The 14,636-nt window shown below is 36.3% G+C and overlaps 1 protein-coding gene across 2 annotated transcripts; it reads left to right on the forward strand.

Annotated features, from left to right (window-relative positions):
- Positions 1-9,105: 9,105 nt before the first annotated feature.
- Positions 9,106-13,868, forward strand: LOC104220576 (late blight resistance protein R1-A-like). Of its 2 annotated transcripts, XM_070160296.1 has the most exons (4): positions 9,106-9,346; positions 9,751-9,782; positions 10,291-12,641; positions 13,196-13,868. In XM_070160296.1, exons 3-4 carry the CDS (start codon positions 10,348-10,350, stop codon positions 13,479-13,481), a joined length of 2,580 nt encoding a protein of 859 aa, XP_070016397.1. In that variant the 5' UTR covers positions 9,106-9,346; positions 9,751-9,782; positions 10,291-10,347; the 3' UTR covers positions 13,482-13,868. The 2 variants fall into 2 exon arrangements, with proteins under 2 accessions (XP_070016397.1, XP_070016396.1); XM_070160295.1 differs by lacking the exon at positions 9,751-9,782.
- Positions 13,869-14,636: the final 768 nt, after the last annotated feature.

The raw sequence follows: 14,636 nt of genomic DNA on the forward strand, positions 1-14,636 counted from the left end.
CATGAACACGTCATGACGGCACCTAGTCACGATGACTAGGTAAGCCTAACAGTGCGGAAGTAACAACTGATACGAAAATATTAAATTAAAAGTTAATTAACTTAAGGAAATGTATATAACATGCCGCTTGGGACATACACTTCAACACTACAAATTCTGAAATAGAAATCCCAAAATTCGGAATCTCACGGGCAACACAAACTACAGAAAGTATATGATACGACTCTAACTCCGGAATGTCTACACAACCGAAAGAAAGGAAAATCAAATACTAAAGCTGGAATGAGATAGAGACTCATGGTCTGTGGACGTGGCAGATACACCTCAAAGTCCCTACTAGATGTCTCCGACGCAAGGATAGTGCGCCTGAGTGGAGGTACCTGGATCTGCACATGAAAAACATACGCAGAAGAGGCATGAGTACACCACAACGCTACTCAGTAAGTGCCAAGCCTAACCTCGGTTGGGTAGTGACGAAGAAGGTCAGAGCCCTACTGAGATAAACATAATACTGATAAGATAAAGAGGAAAAAATAGATAAAGTCTACAGCTAGAATCGAAAATAGGATAAATAAGGAATGCAGTAATAGAAGGCCGAAACAAAACAATACCAGTATAATACTTCACACAACCGGCATGATAATCGGGGATCTCTTGGTATCCCAAGGATCTCTTGGTATCCTCAATAATAATTCGGGGATCTCTTGGTATCCCGATGATCTCTTGGTATCCTCAATAATAATTCGGGGATCTCTTGGTATCCCGATGATCTCTTGGTATCCTCCATAATAATTCGGGGTTCTCTTGGCATCCCGAGGATCTCTTGGTATCCTCAATAATAATTCGGGATCTCTTGGTATCCTCAATAATAACCCGAGGATCTCTTGGTATCCTCAATAATAATTATGGGATCTCTTGGTATCCTCATTAATTATATACACATGTGCCAGGGATCTCTTGGTATCCCGCACTTCCAATCCAGAACATAAATGTGCAGGGGATCTCTCGGGATACCGTCCCGTAGTCCCAAATTTAAATCAAACAACAGCAACTCAAAATATCAAATAATTACCAAACTCATAGCAAATAATAGTAGATTCTAGCATAATATGCTTCATAGAACGCAAATAAGGCAGTTTAAGCAAATAGACAAGTAAGTCAACTAAATATGCTCCTCTAGGCTAAAATTTTTACAATTTGAATAAAACAGGTAAACCAGAAAACTCAATTTAAATTGTCCAAGTAAAAATGGATTTTTCAACAATTAGCTCAAGTACGCGCTCATCACCTCACGTACAAGGAATTCAATTACCAATATCAAATCCTAAGGGACAAAGTCCCCCACACAAGGTTAGACAAGCCACTTACCTCGAACAAGTGCAAGTCAACCTGAAACCACGCTTTTGCCACGAGTATCCGACTCCAAATGGCTCAAGTCTATTCAATTAAATTGTATACTGTAAATAATAATTCAAGTAATTGATTCTACAATTAAATTCTAAGCTAATACGCAAAATTATAAAAAATGACCAAAATCACACAAACATCGATGAAGCTCAATTTCTAAAAGACGGGGTTTTAGCCATACATATCTGAAATTCGCCCCTTAATGCTACTACAATGATCCAATACAGTTATGTAACTTCAATCTACAATACAACATTCAATAGGGCCAATATTGGTAATAAATTTCATAACTTATGCCACTTAGGCATATTATCAAACACCTTGTAGGCATAGATATTTACACCTCATAACTATAGTATTGGTTCCTCCAACTATCACCATTAACCAACAATTCATCTCACCATCATTCCTAACCAATTTATAACTTCCAACTACACATGTATGACCATCCATTCACACCCAACCAACAAGTCCTATCAAATATTCACCTTTCAATCTCTACAATAACTATGTATTTATATTGGGAATTCATGGCTTCCAATCACCATACCATAAGTTGTAATACTTGATTCATACTCATATTCCCATAATATATCCATATATGCAAGTCTAAGGTGTAGGATTTACCTTTTGGAAGAAATCTTGCAAAACCCTCCTTTGAGTTCTTGAAGGAATTTCTTGAAAATCTAAGGATTTTCAAGATCAATCCATGTTAATACAAGTGTTTAGGAGTAGTAATCAACTCAAAATACTCCAAAAATCTTTCCTTGGATCATAGAAATGAAGAGTGGGACGGATTCCTCTTGAGAGAGCAAGCCCTTGCTCCAAAAATGACTTGGGAACTCTCTATACCCGGTCTTGGGGTATTTAAAAGGCTGTTCGTGTGCGAGTTCACGCGTTGTTCGCGCTTCGGAGGCAGAATACTCAGCAAAAATGCGCGACTTAGCTCAAAGTTCGCGCTAGTGACACCTGCCCAGTAAAATAGTCATAACTTTCTGTATACACCTCAAAATGACGAACGGTTTGTTGCGTTGGAAACTACACTCAAAGGGATTTAATTTGATAGGTTGTGCATCTCATAACACCTCATATAACTGGAGATATGGTCGTCCAAAGTGAGGTATTATGCGCACCCATTTAAAACTTTCGTCTATTATGAAATTTTCCAACTTCAAAAGTTCCCGTTAGCCATCCGAAATCACTCTGAGGCTCCCACAACCTCAATAAAAAGCGCTAACATATCTTAAAATATCATCCAAACTTGTTCCAATCATCAAAACACCTCGACTAACACCAAAACCATCGAATTACATTGAATTCAAGCCTACGTTTTTTTAAAACTTCCAAAACACGCATTCGATCAAAAACCCAATCAAAACACGTCCGAATGACTTGAAATTTTGCACACTTATCCCAAATCACCTAACAAAGCTACAACAACTTCCGGAATTCCATTCCGAACCTCGGATTAAAATTTCACTATCGGACCGGAAACTTCAAAATTCTAACTTTAGGCATTTCTAGCCTAAATGAGCTACAGACTTCCAAAACACATTCCGGACACGCTCCCAACCCCGAAATCACCTAACGGAGCTAACAGAATCATTAGATTTCCGTTCCAAGACCGTCTTCACACAGTTCCGATTACAGACCACTTTCCAACACTTAAGCTCTCATTTGGGGACTAAGTGTCCCAAAACACTCTGAATCCCAACACCGAACGTCCAGGCGAACCAAAATAGTAGAATAAACTTAGAGAAAGTAGTTAATAAGGGAACAGGTCATAAATTCTAAAAACTATCGGCCGGGTCATTACATATGTCTTTAGCAAATTTAAATACTGAATAACCCCATAGTCATCTCAGAACCCGGTGTCACAAGTGCATGAGCAATTTCTAGGAATTTAAAATGTAATATAATAACTGTCCGGAATACAATTGGACAGAGAAGAAAATACAATACTCTGAAGGAGATTTTGTTGGCTTTGGGTCATCTCGAGAGATGCATCTCACCTAAGTCTCCGCATCAACCACGCCGTTGCGCCCAATGAGGCCACTAGACATACATGTGCTTGTGAAACAAATATGCACAACAAGTGTAGTATGAGTACGAAATAACGCGTACCCAGTAAGTATCCAGTCTAACCTCGAAGAAGTAGTGACGAGAGGTCGACTTCGACAGTTACTAGTGGTCAAATAATATAATACCAATAATGTAAAAAATCATGGATTTTATAAGTCGACTGCAAACTCAATAATCATAAAGCAGGCAAACATTTCTTTTGTTAATAGAAATTTTCAAACTTATTTCCATCTTTTTAACAGTTTACATCCCCGGCCAATGAGGCCACATCAATTATCAATAATTTCAAAAACAATCAAGAAAGCCATGCGCAAATTATGCCGAGGTTGTACGGTCCGATCTTACATAATATTTAAACTATGCACTGCTAGAGGGTCGAATGGCGTGAACCATAAATGCATCTATTACCCCGCTCGTGAATCTTACATGAGATGAGGTCAAATATAAATAAGAGAATTACCCCGCTCGCGAATCGTACATGTGACACAGGTACACATAGGTACACGCATTCAAACAGTCAACCAAGACTTTATCAAGGATACAATTACGCAAGGGAATGACAACTTCTCTTTCAACAGTCAAGAAAGTGATGTTTAGCCCTTTAGAAATTTATTTACCAAGTTCGATATGATTTAGGACTTTTAAATTATCAATAAAATTACAAGTACGATAGGTAAATCATGCTTATGGGTCCTAGACTACCCGGACTTAAGTATAATAGTAGCTACACACAGACTCTCGTCACCTCATGCGTACATAGCCCCCCCCATAAATAGAAGCACATATTTACTTATTTTACCTATGGGGTTAATTCCCTCTTATAAGGTCAGAAAGTAGACTTACCTCATCTTAAAGCCCACTTTCCGGTCACAATTTCGCTTTAAACCCCTAACTTGGTGCCGTTCAATCTAAAACTAGTCAAACAACGTGCAAATTAAATAAAAATTTACTACAATGCTTGAAATTTAGCAATTTATAAAAATTCTCAACTCCGCTCGAAAATTTGGCAGTGAGACCCACGTCCCAAAACCCGATGAAACTCACAAAATCCGATAACCCATTCCGATACGAGTTCAACCATACCAATTTTATCAAATTTCGATAACTACTTGACCTCCAAATCTTAAATTTTTGTTCTTGAAAGGTTTTGTAAAAATCTTAATTTCTTCCATTTAAATTCGAAATAATGATGAATATAATCATATAATCATGAAGTATAATTACTTTCGGATATAGAACACTTACCTTAATCCATATAGTGAAAATCGCCTAAAAATCGCTTCAATCCGAGCTCTATAGCTCCAAATATGTTAGAAAAAGGTTGAAACCTTGAAATATAGCTTCTGCCCAGGTATTTACCCATCGCGATCGCAAAAAATGCTCCACTATTGCGAAGCACAATATTTCTCAACCCAAAAATTTTCCTTTGCGATCGCGGTAAAAGCCTTGCGATCGCAAAGAACAAGTGCCTAACTCTTCCAAATAGCCTCTAGTATAATGGTCATAACTTTTTGTAAAAAACTTCAAATTGTAAATGGTTTGACATTTTGAAAACTAGATACCAAGGACTAAAACTTTTATTCTTTTCTCATCTCCCAATTCCTTATAGATTACGAGATGTAAGCTGCCAAAATCAGCACTATGCAACACAATGCGATTTCCAAACTCTTTCCGGACATGTTGTATTGTGTCAGCTTTAACTCTTTGTACACAATTCCAAATATCAAGTGGTTTGATTTTCTAAAAACTAGACACAAATATCTACGATTTTCATTTCTGGATAATCTTCAAATTCTTTATAGATTGAAAGATATAAGCTTCCAAAATCGGATCAGTGCAGCAAAAAATTTACTCTACGCGATCGTGAACGCTCATCCGCGATCGCGAAGCACTGGCCAATTTCTTCCATTTTACTCATCGCGATCGCATCCAAATCCCCGCGATCGCATAGAACACTGATGTAGCCAAAAACCAGCACCTAAAATTGGCCTAGAAATGGTCCGAAACTCACTCAAGCCCCTTGGGACCCCATCCGAACATACCAACAAGTCTCAAAACATATCACAGACTTAGTCAAGGCCTCAAATCACATCAAAAGACTCTAAAAACACGAATCACACCCCAATTCAAGTCTAATGATTAAGAAATTTTAATTTCTATATTCGATGCCAAAACCTATCAAATCACGTCCGATTGACCTTAAATTTTACACATAGGTCACATTCGACATTGCAGACCTACTCCAACTTTCAAAATCAGAATCTGACCTCGATATCAAAAAGTCTATTCCCGGTCAAACTTCTCAAAAACCTTCAAATTTATATCTTTCGGCAAATGAACCCGAAATGACCTACAGACCTCCAATTCCACTTTTGAATGCGCTCCCAATACCAAAATCACCATACGGAGCTATTCCCAGACTCGGAATCGCAAACGGACATCAATAACGTTGAAATACACCTCAACCCAAATTTGTGAAATTCTTCCAAAATGGCATCTTTCTTAGTAGGCGTCGAAACACTCCCAAGTCATCTAAATTTTGATTCGGACATACGCCCAAGCCCAAAATCATCATACAAATTTGTTGAAACCTTCAAATCCCGATTCCGAGATCGTTTACTCAAAAATTACACTTTTGTCATTCTTCCAACTTAAAGCTCCCGAAATGAGAATTTTCTTTCTAAATAAACTCCGAACTTCCCGAAATTCAATCCTGGCCACGCATGCAAGTCATAATACCTAAAGTGAAGCTACTCAGGGTCTCAAACCGCTGAACGATGCGCTAGAGCTCATAACTACGGTCGGGTCATTACAGATGAGTTGAGTGACTGTTGCCTTGAAAGGTTGTACTTGCTTTTAAATTATTGTTGCACTTAGCTGTTATCTGTCATTGTTGTGCAATTTCTGAAAAATTTATATTTGGTTTACTTGGGCTCGAACTGATTTGACTTAAACTGCAGAATTTGAAAGCATGTTCACTCTTTACTTAAAACTTCTGAAGTGAACTGTATTTACATAGCTCGTCACTGCTTTTCAGTTCCTTATTTATTTTTGTAAGTTACTGAGTTGGTTGTACTCACGCTACACCCCTGCACTTCATGTGCAGATCCAGGTGTGTCCAGTCACAGAGGGTGTTGATCTCAAATGTAGCTGATTATCAGAGACTTACGAGGTAGTTACCGGCGTCCACAATCCTTGTCTCTCCTATCTTATTATTTTTTCTCTCTTGTATTGACATATGTCACAAACTGTAGTACACCCTGTTTCTATACTGGTTGTTAGATGCTCATGGCTTAGTGTCACCCCAATGTCCAACTATTATTCTGCATTTGTGTTTTGGGTTTTACCCTATTGTTATGTAAACCTCCGGTTAATTTAATTGCCTTAACTCATTTTTGCCATATATTGAAAGCATATTGATAGTGTCAACTTACCTAGTTCCACGATAGGCGCCATCAAGACGGATTAGGAATTTGGGTCGTGACAACATGTTTCTATTGTGAGCACGTAATTTTTCCCTAATGCAAATTGCTCCTCAAAAATATTGCAAAATAGTTTTTTAATTATTTCATAGAATTTTAGAAATTTTTCTTTATTTTTATCCAACTTGTTTTGCATTTATTTGCATATATTTATAAATGTTTTAAACCATAAAAATCATAAAAATATTTCATACTTCATTTCATAGCATTACATAATTAAATGCATTATCAAAAGAAAATCACAACAAAAAAAAGCATAATAGTCATTGTTATATTTTTAGTTTTTAGTTTTAAATTAGTAATTCCCTTTCATTAATTTACATTGTTAAGTTAATTAACTAGTTGTTAGATAAAGTAGTGAAGAAATTAATTTTGCAATTTTCGTTTTATGATAGTTTAATTAGCGATTTTAAAAATTGAAAGGAAAGAAACAAAGAGAAATGGGTAAAAATTGCACGGGGCAGCCGCTTTGTCTTTTTGTTTGCATCCGTACCCACTTTTTAAAAAACTTCCGCTTCCCCTTCTCCTCCCCTTACAACATAGAAACTTCAGCTCTAGAGCTGAAGTTTTCTAGTTACAACACAAAAACTTCAGATCTAGAGCTGAAGTTTTTATTTTATAACTGGAAAGAGCTGAAGTTTTTGTTTTATAACTGGAAAACTTCAGCTGGAAACAATTGAAGTTTTTGTTTTATAACTAGAAAACTTCAGCTGGAAACGACTGAAGATTTTGTTTTATAACTGGAAAACTTAAGCCGGAAACGGCTTAAGTTTTTTATTTTATAACTGGAAAACTTCAGCTGGAAACGGTTGAAGTTTTTATTTTATAACTGGAAAACTTCAGCTGGAAACGGCTGAAGTTTTTGTTTTATAACTGGAAAACTTAAGCTGGAAACAACTTAAGTTTTTATTTTATAACTGGAAAACTTAAGCTGGAAACGGCTTAAGTTTTTATTTTATAACTGAAAAACTTAAGCTGGAAACTGCTTAAGTAAACTTAAGCTCTAGAGCTTAAGTAAAACTTAAGCTGAAGTTTTCCAGCAAAAGAAAAACTTCAGCCCCGCGGGCTGAAGTTATTCCAGCTTAAGTAAACTTAAGCTCTAGAGCTTAAGTAAAACTTCAGCTGAAGTTTTCCAGTACAAAAGAAAAACTTCAGCCCCGTGGGATGAAGTTATATGAAAAAGCGGGTACGCTTGCAAACAGAAAGACAAAGCGGGCACAAGTTAAAATGTGGCACAAAAAACGGGTATAGATGCAAATGCCCCGAGAAATGGTCTCTCTTGAGACGGACTAGGGCAATATGGCTAAATTGCCAAAAGCTCCACTTCACCCGGCCCAATCCTCACCTCCGCCAGGCCCGGCCCCAAATACTCAAAACGACACTGTTTCCCCTATTCAATTCTAAACACTCCCATTTCCCGTTTCATTATGAAAATTTTAATTGTAAAATAAAACTCATAATTCTAATTTGAAAAAAAAAAGGAGAAAAAAATAAATTTATTTTACGTATAATACGAAATAACAACTATTAAAAATATCGGTAGATTTTTTTACAACATAATAAAAGGCTTCTCTTTTTTTCAAAACTTTAAATGAATTCAAAAATCCTAATTTTCTAATAAATATTAAATTATTTTAATTACATTGAAAAATAATTATAAATATTAAAATATTTATATCTAAATACTTAAACCAAATAATGAAAAAAAAGAAATAGGAAAACAAAATAATATTGGTGGAAGGAATCGGCCCCGTCAAGGGCAACTTCATATCTGGCCTTTAACCATTGCACCACCCAGCACTTTACCCCTATTTCAGTACATTAAATTCTATTTATCTGTTTTTTTGCGCACATCGCCTTTTTAAAGGGTGTTATATATAAAAAGGTGACTATATTTTTTTTACATATTTTGGTTTTTTGAGTCCCACATTTTTGTTCTGTAAAATAGGACAGCTCTTCAACAACAACAACAACAACGATCCAGTATAATCCTACAAATGAAGTGTGGAGAAAATAATATGTATGCAGAACTTACCCCTACCCCGAATGATAGAGAGACTGTTTCCAAGGTAAAATAAGACAGCTCTTCATCTCTTTTAAAAAGAAGATGCTCTCTCCACTAATTTTGAGCAGACATATTCTCCTATATCCTCTCTCCTTTTCTCTCGTATAGTACACCCCTACAGATATAAAGGACACTGTTCGCTGCATTAGAAAAGTAAAAGATGGAAAATTCTGCATTTTTTAAAGAGAGTAGATTCCCCTCATTTTGGCACTGATTTTTTCTGCTCGAGTGTTCATTTGCTTATTCCAGTTCTTGTTCTGCTATTTCTTCTATCTCTGCCTTTATTTGGCTTACTCCAGCTTGTTTCAAGGTTAGAATTCTTTGCCTCTTTCATGAAATTCAAGTGTAATTGTTTATATCAAGAGAGTATGTTAGAGGGGTATATTTTTTTTATTACTTTAGTCTTCCTACATAATTAATCGGGGCAATAACGTAAAACTAAAAGACTTGCTGGAATTCACCAGCTAAATCATTGAATAATGTGACATAAAATATGATTATGTGTTTTAAGATAAGTTTCTGATTACTAAAGAGAAACTAGATTGTACATATATAAAAAGCTAGCCGGCATTGATAATCAAAAACTCCTAATCAGAATATGGACAATATTATATGTATATTTCTCAATAATTCCCAGTTGTTAATAGACCTCATTCATTGACTCACAGCCATTTTCCTTCTCTCTAATAATTGACTAAACTTCCATCACTACAGAGTAGAAACTCTCCGCTGCTGAAAGACGGAAGGTCAGTGTTTTTCTTGCTTATTTTTTGTTTCAAAATTTAATTAAGACAACATGGATTTATACTTATACAGTGTTGTTATTGATTGTATATTTAGTACTATGTATTTCATTTATTTTGAAATATATGGGATTTTAAATATATAAGTCATAAAACACGGAATTCTAAGCTGGATTAGTAGTAAATGAAATAAAAGAATAATTGTAAATGTTTAATTGAACTGGAAATTTATAAAAGGAATCTGAATCTGAAAATGGGAATGTTTTGATTTAATTCGACATTAGGGGGATTTTACATTAGGGTTTCACGAACTGGACTGCTAATTTGAGAAACAAAGAATATTTGAAGAAAAGAATCCATGACCATGAGTTCTTTGTTTGTAATTACAGGCAATTTAGAATCTATGTCAGAGAATTAAGAATTCCTAATGGAAATTTAGCACCCATTTTTTTTCCTGATCTTTGTATTGCTCACTGGAGATTGATCATGTCATTGCTATTACTCATGTTAGGCATACTGCTCTCTGACATCAAGCATTTCAACCCGAAAATAGATCAAGCTAATTAGGATGGAGGATGTCAACATTGATGAGAGTGCTAAACAAAGTACTCAAGTAACTGAAGAGGAACCTGTGGGGCTTGAGGATGATGCTGAGAAGATAATTAAGCTACTGACCAGAGGAATAAGGGAACGGGATATTGTCTCGATTTTTGGCATGCCTGGTCTCGGAAAGACCACTTTGGCGAAAAAAATATTCAAAGATTCTTCTATTGTTTCTCACTTTGATGTTCGAGCTTGGCTTACAATTTCGCAATCATATGATGTGAGAGAGCTGTTGAGGAATATCTATAAGCAAGTGACAGGTGTTGAGTACGATGATAAGGAGAGTGACATAGCCGATACGTTGCGCAAGTGTTTAATGGGCAAAAGATATCTCATTGTCTTGGATGATGTATGGGAAGTTGATGCATGGGATGAGTTAAGATTATGTTTTCCAATTGGTAAACAAGGAAACAGAATCATGTTAACAACTCGACTTAAACATGTGGCAATGGAAGTCAAGAACTGTACCGATCCTTATTCCCCTCGATTCCTAACCAAGGAAGCGAGCTGGAAATTGTTGCAGGAAAAAGCATTTCAAAAGGAAACTTGCCCTCCGGAATTACAGGATGTTGGCGTACAAATTGCGGAATATTGTAAAGGACTGCCTCTTACAGTTGTTTTGATCGGTGGAATTCTGGCGAAGAAAGAAAGGAATGTCTCAGAGTGGTGTGAAGTTGCAAACAATTTAACGTCTCATCATGGATCAGTTGAAAGTGAGAGCAACTTGGCAATACAATTAAGTTACTGCTATTTACCAGATCATTTGAGACATTGCCTTCTAACTATGGGAGTATTTAGGGAGGATGAAAAATTTGGAGCATCTAAATTGATGTTACTCTGGGTGGCCGAAGGCCTCGTTCAATGTAGTGATGAGAGAGGATTGGAGGAGGTAGCTGAAGGTTACTTGAGCGATATAATTTCTAGTAGCCTACTAATGGTTACAAAGACGACCTTTGATGGCAAGGTGAAGTACTTGCAAATTCATGATCTAGTGCGTGACTTTGTCTTAAACAAAGCTAAAGAAGAAAAGTTCATGCAAGTTATAGGGACACATAACCAATATCAACCTTCATATGATGAGGAACATCGAGTGTGCATTCACCTCGACCATAAGCTTCGTCATGATTTGGAGAGATTCAACAACAAAGTAGATATATTCCTCACAAGCGGCTCCACATCTTTTGGTCAAGATCTTAAATCGTTTTTTGTTACTAATAATGCGGATGATTTTCTTGCTTATAGAGATTTTTGGAGTAGTGAGTCTAGTTTTCACGGTACTATTTCTGAAGAGTATTTATCTCGTTCCTATCATTTCTCGTCAGTTGGAGACTTAAAACTTCTTAGAGTGTTGGATTTCAAGAACTGCATTCCAGGGGATTATACAAATATAGTTGATATACTGCAGTCACTAGTTTACCTGAGATACCTTGGAATGTGTTTCGAAAAGTTTTTTTTCAAGTGGGTATCACACATGTGCGACCTAGAAACTTTACTGGTGGATACTGAGAGAATAGTAGAAGGGACACCTCATATTTGGAAGATGACGAAACTAAAGCATGTAGACGTAGGAACACTCTTACCTCGTGAGATATTTGCAGTTTCTGAAGAAGGTCCGTCTAAGTTGGAGAATTTAAGGGAATTTAAAGGCATGTGTTTATCTCGTGAGGATATAGAGTTAATTGAGAGGTTTTCCAATCTTCAAAAGCTTCTCCTCATAATAAGTGATAATGATATTTATGAAGCTAACTCTCTCGTTCTGAAATTGGATGTTCTTACACAGCTTCAGTCCCTCGTGCTTGGTTCGATGTGTAATATCACCAAGTATTATTTACCTTCAAGTCTCAAAGAGCTGATCCTCCGCCAAGTTAATATACTAGCAAGTGCAACTTCCACACTCGCTGCGTTACCCAACCTTCAAAGACTGATATTTCAAGGATGTACATTCGAGCAAGAGGAGTGGGACGTGAGAGATATGGAGTTCCCGGTACTCAAAATCTTAAAATTTCGAAGCATTCATCTTAGGGGATGGCATGTCTCAGAATCATCGTCATTTCCCATGCTTGAGAGTTTAGTGCTAAGATCTGTTGAATTGCTTAAGAAGATTCCTGACAGTTTTGTGGATATTGGAACGCTTACATCAATCAAGGTGATCTATTGTGATGATAATCTCAAGGCTTCAGCTTTGGAGATTAAGGAAGAAGTAGAAGCAACTACAGGATGTGACAACCTCAAGGTCGATATTCTTCCACATTACTCTCGGTATGTCTTTCTTTTCACCCTTCATTTTTTATGTGCCAAAATTCAAATTCTGTTGAAGTTTTATGACAATGTACATATGATGTTTCAATTATTTTCAATTTTCTTTTTTTCTAATTCTTTTTCACAAAAAGTTTAGCTTACTTTCATACGCTTGGACACTATTGCCAGTCTCATTTAAAACTTAAAAAGAACTATAAGCTATATGACCTATATATTAGCTGCTAGAATAAAACACTGGCTCAAAACTTTTTCAGAGGTTGTGGCTTTTATGTCTTTTTAACTGCTAATATATGCATTGAGCCACTCAAAACCTTATAAAGTGAAACCTATATAACGCTTGGGAAATGGAGTTTTTCCACTCTCTCTATTCTTGACGCTACCCAATTGCCACTTGTTATCTTGTTGGATCATATTGGGAAGATGGAAAATCTGAACTAACTCAATTTATGAGTTTAATTCATTATGTTATTCTTGTTATAACTGCAGAATAGGTTTATATATATCTAATGTATGTTACATTAATCCGAACACATTGTTATTGTTGTTAAAAAAAGGGAACAAAAAGAAAAAGAAGAGGAATATGAAGAGGAAGAGAAAACAGAAGCAGCAGCAGAAGAAGCAGCAGCAGCAGTGGCAGAAGTAGAATCAGAAGAAAAACAGAAGGTAGAAGAAGAAGCAGCAACAGCAAAAGTAGAAGCAGAAAAGAAAGAGGATGAGGAGGAGGAAGATGACAAAGTTACAGAGCTTTCAGCGCTATCATTTAAGACTTTCAATCTTGGTTACAGCAGCAGCAGCAGCGGCGGCGGAAGTAGAAGCAGAAAAAAAAAAACCAGAAGGTAGACGAAGAAGTAGCAACATCAAAAGTAGAAGCAGAAAAGAAAGAGGATGAAGAAGAGGAGAAGGAAGATGAAAAAGTTACAGAGCTTTCAGCGTCATCATTTAAGACTTTCAATCTTGGTTATATGAAATGCAAGGTAACGTTGCGTACAATAGACTCTTATGGTCCGGCCCTTCCCCGGACCCCCCATAACGGGAGCTTAGTGCACCAGGCTGCCCTTTAATCTTGGTTACATGCTTTTTCTTTTTCTTCTCTTATAAAAGCTGTTTGGACATTTTCATCATTCATGTTATTCTCTGTAAAACCCTATAAGTTTTGGACAATATGGGTGTGTTTGTTTGATTACCCGATATGTCATTTTTAATTTTAACCTTCATTGTATTTCGAGATCTCGAATAGCTCCATTCATCCTTCCTCGATTTACGTGCACTATCTATATCTTTTTCCGGAAAATTATATGTGAAAAAACAAAGATGAAATTTTGCCTTTAAAACTCATTTGAGTTGACTTCGATCAATGTTTTGAGCAAACGGATCCGGATAAGTATTTTGACAGTTCTGGTGGGTCCGTATCGTGGTTTGGGACTTGGGCGTATGCCCGAAATCTAATTTGGAAGTCCCTAGCTTGAATTCGCCATTTGACGAAAACTAGAAATTTAAAGGTTTAAAGAATTCTTAAATTTGGCATAATTGTATTTTTGTTGATACCGGGTCCTGATTTGGATTGAGAGTTCGATCTTATTCTGAGGTGCGTAGGTATGTTTTCTGTTTTTTTTTTTTTTTTTTAAAAAGGTTTGATTTTATAAAGCTTGACTTTCTAAAGTTTGACTGGAGTTTGACTTTTGAGTAAACGACTTTGGAATGGAATTTTGATGATGTCAATAGTCTCGTATGGTGATTTTGGACTTAGGGATGTGTCCGGATTTATTTGGAAGTCCATAATTGATTTTGGCTTGAAATGGGCGAAAGTTGGAAAATGGGAGATTTTTAGAAAGTTTGACGGGGAGTTGACTTATTGATATCGGGGTCAGAATTCAGTTCTGGAAATTAGAACAACTCCATTACGTCACTTATGACTTGAATGCAAAATTTGAAGTCATTCCGGATTAATTTGATACGTTTCGTCAAAAGGTATAGAATTTGGAAAATTTCATAAAC

This window comes from Nicotiana sylvestris, chromosome 10 (assembly GCF_000393655.2).
Source record: "Nicotiana sylvestris chromosome 10, ASM39365v2, whole genome shotgun sequence".
In the NCBI taxonomy this organism is placed as follows: Eukaryota; Viridiplantae; Streptophyta; class Magnoliopsida; order Solanales; family Solanaceae; genus Nicotiana; species Nicotiana sylvestris.